The sequence below is a fragment of the Actinia tenebrosa genome, unplaced genomic scaffold (genome assembly GCF_029948245.1).
Source record: "Actinia tenebrosa isolate PJP-AT-01 unplaced genomic scaffold, QUT_ActTen_1.0 PGA_scaffold1__47_contigs__length_23844297, whole genome shotgun sequence".
Classification (NCBI taxonomy): domain Eukaryota; kingdom Metazoa; phylum Cnidaria; class Anthozoa; order Actiniaria; family Actiniidae; genus Actinia; species Actinia tenebrosa.
Window position 1 is genome coordinate 13,853,428 of NW_028292578.1, and position 16,643 is coordinate 13,870,070.

General features: G+C 36.3%; 2 protein-coding genes across 2 annotated transcripts; both read left to right on the forward strand.

Annotated features, from left to right (window-relative positions):
* Positions 1-1,393: 1,393 nt before the first annotated feature.
* On the forward strand, positions 1,394-5,427 carry LOC116301348 (18S rRNA (guanine-N(7))-methyltransferase). The gene is made up of 12 exons (XM_031710386.2): positions 1,394-1,447; positions 1,540-1,577; positions 1,812-1,907; positions 2,419-2,501; positions 3,171-3,267; positions 3,836-3,932; positions 4,250-4,300; positions 4,484-4,569; positions 4,828-4,876; positions 4,996-5,054; positions 5,149-5,241; positions 5,331-5,427. Exons 1-12 carry the CDS (start codon positions 1,403-1,405, stop codon positions 5,383-5,385), a joined length of 849 nt encoding a protein of 282 aa, XP_031566246.2. The 5' UTR covers positions 1,394-1,402; the 3' UTR covers positions 5,386-5,427.
* Positions 5,428-6,977: 1,550 nt separating this feature from the next.
* Positions 6,978-16,612, forward strand: LOC116301349 (glutamate receptor ionotropic, NMDA 1). The gene is made up of 5 exons (XM_031710387.2): positions 6,978-7,998; positions 11,381-12,003; positions 14,004-15,045; positions 15,363-15,526; positions 15,832-16,612. The coding sequence occupies exons 1-5, from the start codon at positions 7,552-7,554 to the stop codon at positions 16,409-16,411; spliced, it is 2,856 nt and encodes a 951-aa protein (XP_031566247.2). The 5' UTR covers positions 6,978-7,551; the 3' UTR covers positions 16,412-16,612.
* The last annotated feature ends 31 nt before the right edge of the window (positions 16,613-16,643 follow it).

A 16,643-nucleotide genomic window follows, 5' to 3' on the forward strand; every position in this document is an offset into this window, starting at 1 on the left:
TTGAAAAATTCTACTTCCCTTCATGGATTGATACGGGTTTTAGAACAATTTTGGTGAATTTGCGATTTGACCCTCTCTGACAACCATGATCCTTTGCATTTAAACAATAGATTGTTTTGATGTGAAGTTATAGTGAAATATGGCCCATTCCCTGACATCTGATGCACTAATGGACCTTAACTACTTGGGGGTAATGTTTTCCCATTTCAGGCCATGTGTCATTCTCACCAATATGGATACAACTCGAACAAAGAATAACATTCTTCTTCGTGCATATTCATGTATCTTCCAATGCATAACCATAAAACAAAGAAATGATACTCTAGGGAATGACACGTGATCTGAATCATAAACATTATGTCCAAGCAGATTTTGTCCATTTTTCCAGTGTCATCCACTGGATAGTCTCAAAAAATCTTGGTTTGCCTTGTGCATTGTTTTTAATAAAATAAAATAAAAGACACGGAGCCCAGCGGCACTCAAACCTGGATCATTTAGATGAGATGCTACACCATCTCTATGCCACCCATGCTTCCCTAAAAATATCATGATATGTATATTGTAGAATTTAATTTGCAGCAATCATTGTTTTCGGTATCTTTTTTCGCTTTTGTCATGCGAGTGTCTGTGAAGATGCATGCCAGCCACAAACACAGCTAAAAATACAGCAAGACAAACCAGTCTGAAAGATCCTTCTTTCAACTTGTGTGTTTTTCTTTCAATTTCGTCATCTTTCCTTTCTTTCTTGTCTCTCTGTTTTCTTAACAGTGCTTGAAAATAATGCTGCTTTGCCCATTCATCAAAATCATAAACAGACGCTGAAGGTTTAGGTGGAGCATGAAACGGTCGTGCTTGTTCAGGCGCTAATAATCCTTCTACGATCAAACTACGGTCATATTGTTTTCTTGAATCTAAACTTCCTAAGACACCGTAAGCCTCTGAAATCTCTTGGAAATTCCCATGGGCCTCTGGGCTGCCCTTGTGCCGATCAGGGTGATGCTTTAAAGACAAGTTGTAATAAGCTGTCTTGATCTGAGCCTGTGTCGCCTTAGTCGAAACCCCGAGCACTTTGTAGAAGTTCTTTCTTGAATGTTTGGAGGAAAAATTTCGTTGAAATCTCTTAGTAATTTTCAAACCCGGCAGACAAAATCGGCTGCATAAAAACTCGCATTTCTTCGAATTACTCCTTTGATGTTCAGAAATTATTACTCTGTTTTCAATGTTGGAGCATATAGTATTGAAATTAGCAGCAGATAAGCTGGAGTAATTTGTTTTTCTAATAACATTTGTTAAAAATCTTTTCGCGTTGCACAACACGACCTCAGCCGCCATCTTTGTTTACGCATGGTATTTGCCAGTTAACCGCTGGATATATTTACCTCAGGCTCAAGTTGTTTTCAAGATGGCGTCGGGCAGAAGACCAGAGCACCAAGCTCCTCCAGAAGTGGTAAATACGGCTACAATAACCCGTTAAAATCAATTACTAGAGCATAATTTGTAAGGATGTAGAACTGACAATTTCCTTTTTTCTCTTGCTAGTTTTATAATGAAGAAGAAGCGCATAAATACACCTCGAAGTAAGACGTCTTCAGGAGATATTTAAACTCAGTATTGACCCACGTGGGCTGTTGAAGAGACTACTCTCAACATTGACGAATGTTAGACCGAAGTTCATGGGCTATTCCATGGGCTATTTATAGTTTATTCTTAAGAATGTTTTTTGGGGGAGGGGGTAGGTAGGTGGTGTTGACCAGTTTTTCCATCACCACAGGTAGCCCAGACAAATTAATGTTTTAATTGTTCTCATCTAGTTCACGTATGATGGACATTCAGGTCAAACTGACTGAGAGAGCATTGGAGCTTTTATGTTTACCTGAAGATCAACCATGCTATATACTTGACATAGGGTAAATATACAATGTTTATATCATAGACTAGCTGTCTAGATTATAAGAATGTTAATCATGCTCTGTAGCCATGATTATGTTGTTACCATGGTGATGTTTATGGTGCTTCAGCATTCTGACCAGATAGTCTTTGAGCTCGAATCCCAAATGAAGGTTGAAGAATATGGCATCTGGTCCACATATTGACATCGTGTATATTACCGTATGCCATATAAGTCCATCCATTATTGATTGGAGAGTGACAGTGTGCTGTACCATTTTATTATCATTACTCTTCTTGTACCATAGTCAATTCTTGGAACTCATTCCTTACTCTTAGACAAGAGAGCAATCTTTTCTAATAGTATATTAGCATATTGCCGCACATTAGAACTGAGCATTTTAAAATAATAGTAATTGATTCATTTCTGTTAGTATTTTTTATCTTTATTATATTATCTATTGTAATCATCGATGTATGTTCTTTGAAAATATAGTTTCTATGTTTTTCTTTTTTTCTTTTTTCTTGTAGATGTGGATCAGGTCTAAGTGGAGAGGTGTTAACAAGTGAAGGTCATCACTGGGTTGGTCTTGATATTAGTCAGGCCATGTTAGGTAAGATATACAGCTGTAGATAGAAATCCTGGAATCTTAAGAATTTGATAGCAATTATTGTGAACTTTAGTAATTCTGGAAATTTCTTAGTACTGTGGATACTCTTTCTAGTTGGTTTTTTTTTTTAGCTCTTCTATATATCTATAGAGGCTGTGTAACATCACATGATGGCAGCCTTGACAGAAGGCACAACGATAGAGTATTTTTCACCTGGGAAACTGAATGCTTTATTGTGTAAATCAGATTAGACCAGATTCTCATGGCTGTCATCATGTAATGGTGCAAAGCCTCTAATAATACATTAAATATCTATATTTATTAAAAAATTGTGCGTTCTGATTGGCTGTTTGAGCAGGCAGTATTTTGTAAGAATTTGCTCGCGCTTGTGGTCTGGTATCCTTTTTCACTAAACAACAAAACAAGACGATTACAAAAACAAGTAAAAAAAATACAGGAATAAGTTATTTACCGTCCTATAGTCGGTCCGGATAGGGAAAAACTGGTCCATGTATTCAAGACACCTCAGGCACAGTTTTTCCTTATCCGGACCTCCTGGCCGGTAAATAACATATATATATATATATATATATATATATATATATATATATATAATGTAATAGCAGCTAGAGCATTGCATTAATATTAAACTCTCTCTTATATTGACACCAGATGTTGCAATAGAAAGAGAAGTGGAGGGTGATTTATTTCTACATGACATGGGGCAAGGATTACACTTCAGACCTGGAACCTTTGATTACTGTATAAGGTAAGCTTAAAGAAAGAAAGGAAGATAAAAAGAAGGATCAAAGGGCTCATAGGTGGATGGATGGATGGATGGATGGATGGATGGATGGATGGATGGATGGATGGATGGATGGATGGATGGATGGATGGATGGATGGATGGATGGATGGATGGATGGATGGATGGATGGATAAATAGATGGATGGATGGGTTGGGTGCATGGAACGAAGGAGGGAGGGATAGATGGATGAATGAATGGCTAGATGGATGGTAGATGAATGGATGGATGATTGGATAGAAGAATATATGGATGAATGATAGAATAAGATAAGGATGCAGGATGGATAGATGGATTGAAGGAGGGAAGCATGGAAGGGAAGATGGAAAGATGGAAAGATTGATGGAAGAAAGAAAGTAAGGATACAACTGCTTTACTTCCTTAAAAACATCAGCAGCATCATCTTTCCATTTAATGATATATGTAGATGAACCAAGACTCCCTCAACCAAACTGGTCAACTGACTGTTTTTAGCTATAGGCAGTGTATAGGTACTTGTCATGCTTACTGAATATGTTTTCTTATACTTCAGTATTTCAGCTTTACAGTGGCTGTGTAATGCAGACAAGAAAGAACACAACCCAGTCAAGCGACTTTACAAATTCTTTTGTTCATTATATGGCTGCCTGGTGAGTGACACTGTCATCTTAAATACTTTATTTTTATCCCATTTATCATCCCATTCTGTACTATCCTATCTTATCTCACTCATCCATCCTAATATCTTTCCATCCATCTATTGTACGATTATTCATTCTTCATTCATTCATTCATACTTCTTAGAATTATTGGTTGATATATCCATCCAACATTAATGACATATTTACTCATTTACATTTGTATGTTACTTTTTTAACTTTTCATTCATTGATTCATTCATTGATTCATCCATTGATTCATTCAGCCAGTCATTCATTTTTCGATTTCTTTTCTATTTTATTCTTAGGCAAGAGGTGGCAAAGCAGTTTTTCAGTTTTATCCAGAAAATCCCAGCCAGGTAAATTAGTGCTGTTTGTGCACTAGAACTATTAGTCATCATTACTCATTTACACTACATACATGTGTCTCGCAGATGCTTCTTATATGTTGTCATGGTTAAACGGTATCAAATTTTAGAATCTTTACTCCTCCTCCCTATAAAACATTGGTAGAAAAAAAAAATTCTGTTTTTGAACTTCAGGTTGAGCTCATAACGACACAAGCAATGAAAGCAGGTTTTACAGGAGGAATAGTGGTGGATTATCCAAACAGTACAAGAGCTAAGAAGTAAGTTTACGTTGGACAGAAGAAAGTATAAAGAAATGATTGAAGGGTGGTGATGTAGAGATAGAGCACTGACCTCTTGGGTCTTGAGGTTGCTCTCAAATCTAGGTATCACAAGTGAGTAGAGTTTGTGAGGCGTCTTCCTCGATTTGAGGAGAAGGCACTACTTTTGCACTAAGAATATGTTCAAATGGTTAAACTCTGGATAAATCATACCCTTTACATGTGTTTTTAACTAGTATTCACTCATTTTTCTTTTAGAATGTTTCTTTGTATTTTTGCTGGTGCTATAAATGCCAAACTTCCAAAGGTTTGTATTTATTTTCTCTATCTCCTTTCATTCTAGTTGCTTTCTCTTTCATATTGATCTGTAAATGATGCTACATAAACCAGGACTTTGATTACAACACAGTAATATTCCATTTACAGGGTTTGGGTGCAGAAGAAGCAGCTGGAGTCGGAGAGACTGTTCAATATAGCGGTAAAAGGTAGGATACTGTATGACTAGGGGATCATGAGATATTTATGTAGTATTACCCTCCACCTTTAAGAGTTATCATTTTCTGGTGTCTTGCAAAACAGAGAAAGAAATAACAAAATACCTCGTGGTAAATCTATTAAAAAATCAAAAGACTGGATTCAAGCGAAGAAAGACAGACGAAGACGACAGGGAAAGTAAGTTTTCTTAGGATGGCGGTTGTCAATGTATTGTATCGTATTTTGCATTAATATAATGCTGAGTAACTACTTTCTTTCATTTCCAGGGAAGTGAGACAAGATTCAAAATACACTGGCCGAAGAAGAAAAGCAAAATTCTGAGGAAAATTGAATGAGATAATAAAGGTTACAGATGAATATAAATCCTATAGCAGTACATAGTCTTGAATAATGAAGAAATTATGATAATTGTTCTTCCGTTTCCTTCCTTTCATTTGAGCTTTTTCCAGTAGTTTGCGTGATCATTGCTTTCATCATGGGTCTATTTAGGACCAAGGTCAAACGTTTAACTTCACATGAGCCATACGCATTGAAAACAATGGATAATAAGGCGGCCTTCTTTTATGTTATTAGGTCTGGTTTATGTGCAGTACAACCTTTAGTCTTATTGATCAGTGAAAACGTGTTAAGGCCAATGCCACAAGCACGTCCTTTTTAAAATGAGTCAATGTGCTATCTTTCACGCGGCGTATGACAGTGTTTATGTGTCGATAGAGAGTTAGTATACTTTTATAAGTGGTTTCATAAGTATTGCATCACGTAATGTCCGTTCGTGTGAAACATTATACGATCAAAAGGCTTCCTTCTTCGAGAGCTGTGATTGGATAGTATGAGACGAAGTGCATTTTGATTGGACATACTGAATTCCTATTAATTGTCTTGGGATATGGGGAATCAAATTTGTCATAAACTTTAATTGTTTACAGGTGCTCCTGCCGCTGCTGCTTTTTTTTTTGTTGTTGTTGTTGTTGCTGCTGCTGTTCTGTTGATGTATCTGCTGTTGTTTTTGCTGCTGTTGTTGCTGCTGCTGATGCTACTGATGGTGTTGTTGCTAATGTCGTTTTTGTGGCTAAAACACTGACACTGGTAATTACATTTTTGCTGTTGTTATTAACACTTTTTATAATGGCAAAGTTCGTGTGATAAAATTTCTTAAAATGTAAACAATAATCACCCGGCAGAAAACTAATTAAAAATATGTCAAAATAGTCGAGCTTTAACTGTAACACGAAAGAAAGAAAGAAAAAAAGGAAGAGAAAAAGAAAGAGAAAGAAAGAAAGAGAGAGAGAAGAAAGGAAGGAAGGAAGGAAGGAAGGAAGTAATGAAGAAAGAAAGAAAGAAGGAAAGAAAAGAAAAGGAAGAAGGAAAGAAAAAACAATTCACTGATTACAGTTCGTAAGGTAATTCAATCCCATCGTTTTGTAATAAAGAAGCAACTCCTACCATATACTGAAAAGCGCATTAATATAAATATTCCGTAATGGATGTTAGATTTGCTATAATATAATTTACCGATACTACTCGAGCTACAATTCTCTTTGCAATATTCATTATCGACAATTTCTTTAGATTTGACTGAAAAAATTCTTCAACCCAATCAAACTATTGAATTGAGATCCAAAGGTTTTTATGATGAGCTTGGAATATTTTATTCGTGTAAGACTAGAGTCGCTAAGATAAATCAATTTGCCATCTTGCTTTTTGAAAACCCTGTCAGGGGTACGTGTCCCGCAGAATCGAGCAGGAAGTGTATTTACAAATAGCTAACTATTTCCATAAACGAAAAAAACCATATGTCAGAACCAATAGAATTTTAAAACTGTTAAATAATTCATTTCTTTAACTAATATGATTAAAATATAATTTAAAGAAAACTAATGGGAAGGGTATTTTTGGAATGGTTGACAGATTCCAAATATAGTCAAAACTATTCATTTATGTACAAAGCGGGGAAAGCAGTTAGTTTTTGAAGTAATTATCTTCGAATTATTGTTTTTCGCGCAGAAGTTTAGGTTTCTTGAGTTTTAAATATTTAGAAAAAAAGGAGAGATCGTAGGAAAGGTGTTCGTTGCACTGTTGACACAGACGGCCTGGAGAGTACGCTTGTTCTTGGATGTGCGACAACTCTTGAAATTCAGGAACCGAAAAAAAAAACACGTCTTAATCAGAAACGTTTCGTTTATCAACAAGACAGATTTATAGAATTGTCCGACGTCGTTCAAGCTTGATGTTGAATTGTTTTCCTTTTAGTTTTATCAATGTTTGCATAAACGTGAAAGTTTATAGCTCGTTATTCACCTGTGTGCAAGCAAGTTATATTCGTGCAACGTCATTGTATTTTAAGTGTGGAAACGTTCATTCGATTTTTGCCGCGCTGAAATCGCAGTTCAACACCTATATAATTACTTTTGAGCTAGAAACAAGTTTTTGATTCATGAGGTCTGCAAATTGAACTGTTTTAAAAGTATTCCATGGAAGAAAAAATCGATGGCTGTATTTGTTAAGAAGATGAGGAAGCAACATGGAGAATATGGTGTTATTACTGCTCTTATCTTGTTAACTAGTTGGTCTTTTTCGACGTTAGTTATCGCAAGCCCTTCATATTTTACAAGTATAAAAGTTGGACTGATTTTTGAAGAACCGTCGCCATTAAGTCTGCCTACGTATTTTTTAAGTCTAATCTCAAAACTTAATAATGAATCACTTGAGACACACTATGGATTCAATGGAAGCGTCTTAAAATGGGACACTCGAAAACCACCGCTATCGAACATCAAAATTATCAAAGACGAAATACTTGAAAGAAATATCAGCGTGGTGTATAGTTTTCTGGATTGTAAAAGCAATAAATTGTTTGGGTTTTTAATGAGAGGATCCAATGTGCCAATTGTCGTCGTTTGGAGTCAAGATTCTCAATGGATGAGCGAAAGTACGGTAAGTAAAGTATAGAGTGAATTTTGATGTCGATCATGGAAGACAATAAGATGACGTTGATTCTTAAACCACATTATGGTCATCCATTGAAAAAATAGTAGTAGTTGAGGAAATGGAAAAAAAAGAATCAAAATGCAAATGAACATCCACCTCCTGCCAACCCTTTCTTGGTACTTGCTGCTGTTGTGCGAAAGAAAAGAAAAACAACAGATGATATATATCTCACAGGAAATGCACTACGAGAAAAGCTGTGAAGAATATAGCACCAAAAATAGAAATAAAAAGCTTGGAAATTATTTAAGTTTGAATTTTTGTTTGAATTTTTGAAATTTAAGTTTGAGTATTACAAAAAAAAAGTCGTATAAAATTCGACAAACATTTGGAAATTATTGAAAAACTAGCACTACACAGTTTTAAAAAGTCTCTATGTATTGTATTTTATCAGACGACACATATGAAATGCTAGAAAAGTATATCTAGAGTGAAGTAATGTTTTCGCTTCTAAACAATATAACCTGCAATTAAACCTTGGTAATCCTACAATAATTCAGTGTGTTCATATTTGTTGCCATAAGTAAATAGGGCGATGACAGAAAAGGTTTTGTTTATTTAACGGCTTTTTGGTCGTTCTACTCAGTGTTGGGTGCGCTTTTAGAATAATGCTAATCGAGTGTGAAAATAATTAATAATATTTTTTAAATGAAATATATCCTTGCCCGACCTTGGCTTATAATTAAAATTGCGATAAATTATCCCATGCAATAAAAATAGGAGACGCCAAATTGACGCGAGAAAGATTCAGGCTCAAGTCAACTAGTGTATATTTATTTACCAAACGAACGAAAGAAAGGAAAGCTTTCCCTATTTAGTTTATCGCACTTTATTTCATTTATTTAGTTATTTTTAATTAATTTATTTATTCACTTTTAATTTAAAAGAATGGCGTAAAACACTAAAGTTGTCTTATTAATCATGTCATTGGACGAGATGCCAACAAGGCTACAGACGTTTTAATGAAGGTCCATGCAAGGCCAATAAAGAATCAGCAGAAAGCTGTAATATTATTGATAAAATTAACTAATGGAGCCAGGTTATGGACGATCAATGCATTGAGATAACAAATTATGTCAATGATAAAGTTTGTTTTGTAAAAGACAGCCACATCCTGACCTCAAACTGACAGATTTGAAAATTCTGTAAATAGACTTAGATCTATAATCACAAGAACTGATCAGGATAGGAAATTTTGGAAATGAACGTGTTTCTAGTGCATGAATTCTTGATTGAATTTCGATATTTGGTAGGCAACTATTCAAAAGCTATAAGCTAAAATGCCGATTTTTACAGAGTGAAGAGAGAACCCCGGGGGGGAGGGGGTACTACCACCCCAACTTGGGTAATTTTGATTTTACATACCCTACCCCAGACTAAAACTAAGAATTATACACCCTATCCAAGACTAAAAGACGGAAAATACGGTTTTACAATCGATTGCAATCAATATTTACTAACATTATTATTGTTTTTGGTCGGCAGAAAGCGTAGCCTATTCGCCAGACAAAAACGACAAAATCGTTAACCCTATCCCAGACTAAAATGATACCCTATCCCAGACTAAAATGATACCCTATCCCAGACTAAAATGATACCCTATCCCAGACTAAAATGATACCCTATCCCAGACAAAATGTCAAAAAATGATACCCTACCCCAGACCCAAAAGCCGAAAAACCATACCCTATAGGGCGGCACATACCCGTATAGCAAATATAGGGGACTGTGCATCTCCCCCCGGGAGAGAGAAGTATATTGAATGTCGTGGTAGTGTGTGTGAGTGAAAAGTATCCCCAATAGTCCCCTTCACAGTTCGGCGCGCTTGCAATTAATGATAGAAACATGTGAATAATTGTTCAAGGTGTTAAAAAAGGTCTCTATCATTGCAAGCTCACCGTTCGTCTCGCTTCGATTCAAAGGCACGGCTACCTTCCAAGATGGCGCAGAGAACTGTGAAGGGGGCTATTAGCGCTAGAACGACTAGACACTTAAAAATATATTCTAATTAAATTTTGTTTATATCAAAAAGAGTTGTTATGATCGTTAAGGATAACGGATAATAACTGCCTAAAATATAAGTTTAGGGATAAGGCCGGAAAACTATATACTCAGTATTATTGAGAATTCGAATACACGGCATTCAAAGAAAATAGAAGAAAAAACAAAGAAGCGCATGCAGAAAAAATGAATAGACAAAACGTAGCCAGCTTGACTAGCAAATAATTCATTTTTCATCTCCGTTTTTCATTAAAATAAAGTATTACAAAAACTCATTAATCATTAATAGCACATATAGCTAGTAAAGTAACGTAAAGTATTATAGCGTAATTATCTCACAATAGGATGCACTTTTATTACCAATATTTGCGAATACAGTTTTTCCAGCAGGCGGAGTTTTCAACGAACATCAAACAAAACTAATCATTCGATTTGACAGAGACTGTTTCAACCGTCAAATCTCCATAAATAAACGAGTTTTCAAAAGATAATTAGTTTTTTTATTTTAGCTTTGCTATAATGATTCAAAATAAAAAAATAATGAATGGGTTTCGATTCAGATGTTTTATTGTGATCGAGTTAAATTAAAACCGAAAAAATCATAGAGGAATAATCAATTATTGAGCAATTTTTCCGGGAGCAAAAACAAGTTGTTTATCAAAACGTTTTCCCGCTCATTTAACTTTTAGGGGGGAAATGTCATTGAAGGTAATTTCCGTTTACTTTTCCAAAATCTTCAAACGAAGAAAACTATCCTTCTCATTAGAAACCATTCTCCGACAAAAATAAGCCTTAAATTTCAGTTGTACGTATTGAACTAAATGTAGAACAGAAACTCGCCTTTACGATACAGATGACGCTTCTAATCTCTGTCCGTTGATAATTTAAGTCGCCCTCGCCAAACAGCTTGAAATAATGAGAAAAATATTAGCACAGGCTAGGCGGCGCGAAAATAAATGAGACCGAGAAATTATCACGTGTCAGTTCATAAAAGGCGAGCCAATTTGGTATGACGTCATTGATGACACTGTTTCCTCTTTTTGGCAAATTTGTTTTAGGAGCAAAGTCCAACTGGGAAGAAAAGTTGACCAATCATAATGTAAAATGAATAGCCAATCAGAAGCAAGTAACAACTTGTTTGATTAAAAGCTTGTGACTGGCTGAGGTCAATGTCATCCTGATTCTGCTATCTTTTGATTGGCTCAAGTTTCCACCATGATTGGTTATCTTTATAGAGTGGTTGTGATTGGATAAATTAGTGTCCATACAACGAGTAGCTTGCGTAACTTGCCTGACTTTTTTTTTTTTTTTTTTCTTTTTTTTTTTCTAGAACGAAAGTCTTATTTTATCCATGGCTCCCTCCAAACAACTACAAGCAATGGTCATCAAAAACTTGATACTCGAGTTCGACCAAAGTCGTTTCACTTGCATCACAACTAGCTCAAATAAAAACGATCCATTTTGGACGTGGCTCTTTGAATATGTCGTCAACGACCATAGAAATGTCACCCAATCCTTCCCAAGATGCCTCATTCTGGAAAAGGACCGTGTTATTTCTCAACTTCATCGTACATTATCAGCTGTTCGCGCCAGTGGTGTGCGAATCATTGTTATTAATGCCGATGCATCTCAAACGAACGGTATACTTGAGATAGCACAGAAACTGAGTCTTAGTAACAATGGTGAGAAAGCCGTTTGGATATTAACTGATATCGCTTTAAAAACAAATGCTTTGTACGTACCTGAAGGATCTTTAGGTATTGCCAAGGCTTTTGACGAAACGTTGGCTACACGCGGAGTCAGCGAAGCAGATATTTTATTCAAATTATTGCTGTACGATGCCTTGAAAGTTTTGAGTAACTCTCTATCGAGAATACTGGCAAAAAGGCCGGACTTTTTACTGAAAAATGAAGGGAATGGTTTGACGGTTTCTTCAAGAAACGAACTTTACAGGTAAATGTTTTCAAAGTTGTTGTCGAGGAAACACAATTACCATGGCAATTGATTTTGTAATCAGCGACACTTTTGCACTTTCTTTTCTTGATTATTATTTCTTTCTTTACAATGCCATGCCATGTTGTATGGCAGAAACAATCAATTCATTAAATGAAATAATGGCTTCAAGTCGATAGTGAACTTGATAAAATACAGTAAATGTATGGAAACATCAAGTACAACCTTGACTTGGATCTATTGTTTCTTGGTCACTTATTAAAGCGCATTCGGGAAAAGTCTATTCCTCAATCAGTCAATGACAAAATGGGAGACTAGGTACTAGTTTAAGGCTCGGATACTGGGCAAAGCATTCGGGTAGACAGGAATCGGTTAAACTTATTACGAAATGCAAGGCTAGAAAAATCGGCAAACTTCTAAATATTGTTGAATTGAGAAAAACTACAAAAAGGAAAACAAAAAACAAAAAATAAACAAACAAAGCAAAAAATAAAACAACAAACAAACAAACAAAACTTGAGTAGGTGAAATGTTAAAGTAACCCATCCAGGTACTAACACTCCTCCGACGGGCTTGACTCAGTGTCTTGAATGCGCAGATTTTTTCCACTGAACCACGGTTCAGCGAAATTAGCATAATAATAGCCGTGAAAACAATGCACCAAATAGACTAGACTTTTTAACATTATATTTTCAACCGATTCCGTGCGTGGCAGAGATGCAAGGGATTAGCCGATATGGTCTGGGGGCCGGCTGGTCTCTCCCCTGATGCTTCGGCTAGAACATTTTCTTGCGTAATTCGTACACCCAAGGGCAGAAGGATTTAATCGCCGTCAGGTCCGAAGTCCATACGACGCCCCAGCTCTGCGGATGTCTCGGGGGTATGGCAAAGTGGAGTCGATTTTTTTTAATTTTTGACTTGGGTTCGAATCTCACTGTGTTTTTAAAAATAAGATTTTTTAGCTTATATTAACTTTTTTTCTTTCTTTTTTTCTTCTTTCTTTTCTTTTCTCCTTTTTTTTTCTTTTTACGTTGCGACACTTGCTCATTTGATTCAAACCCGTAATATTTGTAACCTTTTTTTTCTTACATGCTGCTTACGTTTGATCGGCATCATTTAAAGTTAAAGTGTATATTAAGGGGGGGGAAATATTTTCAAAATCACTTATATGTGAACAGTGTAGTAGTATGGTTGCAGTATTTTCGTATGTGAACCTCTCTTTTCAGAGATAAAAACATTTGAAATATCAATATGCAAATGAGATGACGCAAATTCAAGAATGTGTTCCATTTTGAAGTGTAATTTACGACAAGTGTTCTGAAGTGAAATAATCTAAAAGTGAACAAAGCCATATATTTCAGTTATAAGGATGATTTACAAATGAAAAACAGCAGTACTTTCCACAACAGCATTTTCGTGTAATAAATTAGTCTTGAATTAACGCCATCTCATTTGCATATTGATATTTCAGATGTTCATATCTCCTAAAAGAAAATGTTACATACAAAAATACTACAACCATACTACTACACTATTCACATATAAATGATTTTGAAAAAAAAAAAAAATTCTTGATATACACTTTAAAATTAAGGAACCTTGGTCCGCAAATCCGAGCTGTGATTTCCTGGTTTGGAACGCTACGTGCCTGGAAATAAATTACTGACAAAAGCTTTTATTCAACTTGCCTCTCTTCACCAGGATATTCCTCTAATTTAATATTTCTTTCATCTGAACTACCCAAAAGCGTTTTCCAGTACTTGCGTGACAAATTAACCTTACCTACACTTTCGGCTAGAGGAAAACGAGATTAATTTGATTCTGTCCTCCAGCATAACTTCCTTCATGGAGGAAGAGTACCAGAGTAAAACACCTTGCAGTACAACAATATATATCAGCGGCGCATGCGCACAGCAACTATGGTTCTTACACAGAGCTGATGTTCAGCTAATCACATTAACATTTTTTAACATTATATTTTTATTTCTTTCTGACAACAGAGAGATGCTCAGATGTAGTTTTGTTGGCAAAACCGGTTTGGTAGAATTCTCTTCATTAGGCCACAGACAAAGTTACGACTTTGTAATAACAAAATTGACAACTTCTCACCTATACCATGGGACGAAACAGTGGAACAAGCTCGGCACTGCATCGGTGCATCTTCGGAACACTGACGGACCAAGAGCCTTTGAGGCCTTCCTAGTGGATGATTTACCAAAACCTCGACATCTCAAAATAGTAACAATAATTCATCCACCTTTCACGATGATCAAAGAATCTCAATATAGTAGTATACTGGGTACGAGTTGTGCTTCAGACAATAGCGTCATTTGTATTAAATACGTCAATAACACGTCATCGGATTTTCACAATAATCCTCAAGAAAAAACTGAGTTACATTGTTGCTATGGAGTCATGATTGACATATTGTTTATGATACAAAAAGAGACCGGGTTTACGTTTGACTTGTATATTGTACGCGACGGCAAATATGGCTCTCTTGACAAAAGCACCAATCAAATGAATGGGATGATTGGTGAAGTTGCTAGGGGTGAAGCAGACATGGCCTTAGCAACCGTTACTATTACCCACGAAAGATACAAATATGTAGATTTCACTGCTCCATATATGGGAACATCATTAGCATTTTTAGTCAAGAGAGAGCGCATTAAGAAGTATCCCTTTCCTGAGTCCCTGAAGGATATGAGACTAATGAAGCCGTTTAGTGTCTTGTTATGGCTCGCTTGTGTCGGAACCTTTCTCACAGTTGCCACCGTCGTTTGGCTGTTTGAGAAGATCAGTGTCTACCGTCATATTAAGTCTGAACATTTTCTTCCATTTGAGTACCTGGCATATGTCTTTGGTAACATCTTCCATGTCCCTCTAACGCGAATTGAAGCGAAAACGTTCGCTGTGCCTTGTCTTATGGTTTGTGCTAATTTTGGCGCGTTGGTTTTGATTAGTTCATATACTGCTAATTTACTAGTATCACTGATTGTAGTTGATGAAGTGTCTTTAGTTAAAGGTGTGGAGGACGAAAAGGTGAGATATCCAATCAACACGCAGACTTTTTTACCTGGGGTATAAAATTTTCTCATTTCGCCATATATAAAACGTCGCATTCACATATTCTTTGATCGAGCTACACCCATATTCATGTGTTGCCAACCGTTAAAAAGAGGAATAATACTCAAGAGAATGACACGTGATTTAAGATGGGAAAGCATTACACCCTAGGTATAAAAGTCGACCTATTGTGTACCGCGCACGTTTAACTGATCCAAAGCCTTGCATACGTGTGTATAATATAGCTGCCTTATCACGTGACCTTAACATCCTTTTTCTTTCTAATCGTTCAGCTTCGCAACCCGCCAGATGACTTCACATTTGGAACAATAAAACATTCAAGTACTGAGGACTTTTTTCGGAATAGTGAAATCCCAAAGTTTAGAGAAATATTCAAAAACATGGAGAAATACGCAGTGAATAATTTTTCTGAAGGCGTCGAGAGAGTTCGTACCGGGTACGTAGGTATTGCCGAGATAGTGTGGACTCAATCAGTGGTACTCTTGCTCCAATGTTACGATGGGAGTATACGTAAGTTAGGCCAGAGTCTATCCCTGTCAGCGCCAGCCTGCTGACCAAAATGCCGGAAGTCTCTGGGCTCGAGATTGGATCATTTTTCTCAGCAGGTGCCAGACCCTCACGGAAGATTGCGACCGACTAAACCTATTCCTAGGTTCAGGGAACCCTCTTCGAGTCTTTGAGATTGCTAATAATAAGCTTTATAATTTTTTATGATATTGATAATGTGATTGGTATTTATAGGACATTATCAGCATTCATCGGGGAATCTGACGCCCTCCAGTACGAGATAGCCGAAGATCCCAAATGTAGTATAAAAATTGATGGCAAGGAATTAGAGCTCTCTGGACTTTCATTCGCTCTGAGGAAAAACTCTGATTGGAATCAAGAAATTTCTAAAGCAATTTATAAATTAAATATGAAGGAAGAGATTGTTCAGGCATTTCAACGTTGGACGACGCAGAGCTGTAAGAAAGGCGAGAATAATATCGAGCCGTTTGGAATGGGTTTTGACGAGTTTGGAGGATTTTTGTTCAACACTGCCCTGTGCTGTTTCGGCTGTTTTGGTATTATGGGGCTGGAAATCTTTTTTTACCGACGTCTCTCAAGAAATCGAAAAAAATTCCAGATCAAGTGGCAGTCGAAGCCCACTGCGACGCTAATAAATTCTATGTCTTTGGAAACGCTTACGATTAACTCACTTGACTATGATTCAAATAGGAAGAAATCGAATGGACAACAAAATGGGCTGTCTGTGCTGGAGGAAATGAAGAAGGTGGATGCAGTGAATGGGTCTACTGCAAATATTCTAGATGATTTGTAAATAAATATGAAGTGTGGTCGTGTTTAATCCAAGTAGGACATGTAAATGTGTCGGGGAAGACTGAAGGGAGATGAGAAAATCATCAATGACTGAGAACCAGTCGGGCTTCCTGTGTTGGCATCAGAGAAAAGACTGGAATCGGGAGAAATACAAAGAACAGCATGCATAGCTCAAGGAATTTTTGAGAGTATTTATTTATTTATTATTATTTATTTATATTTTTTTATGAATT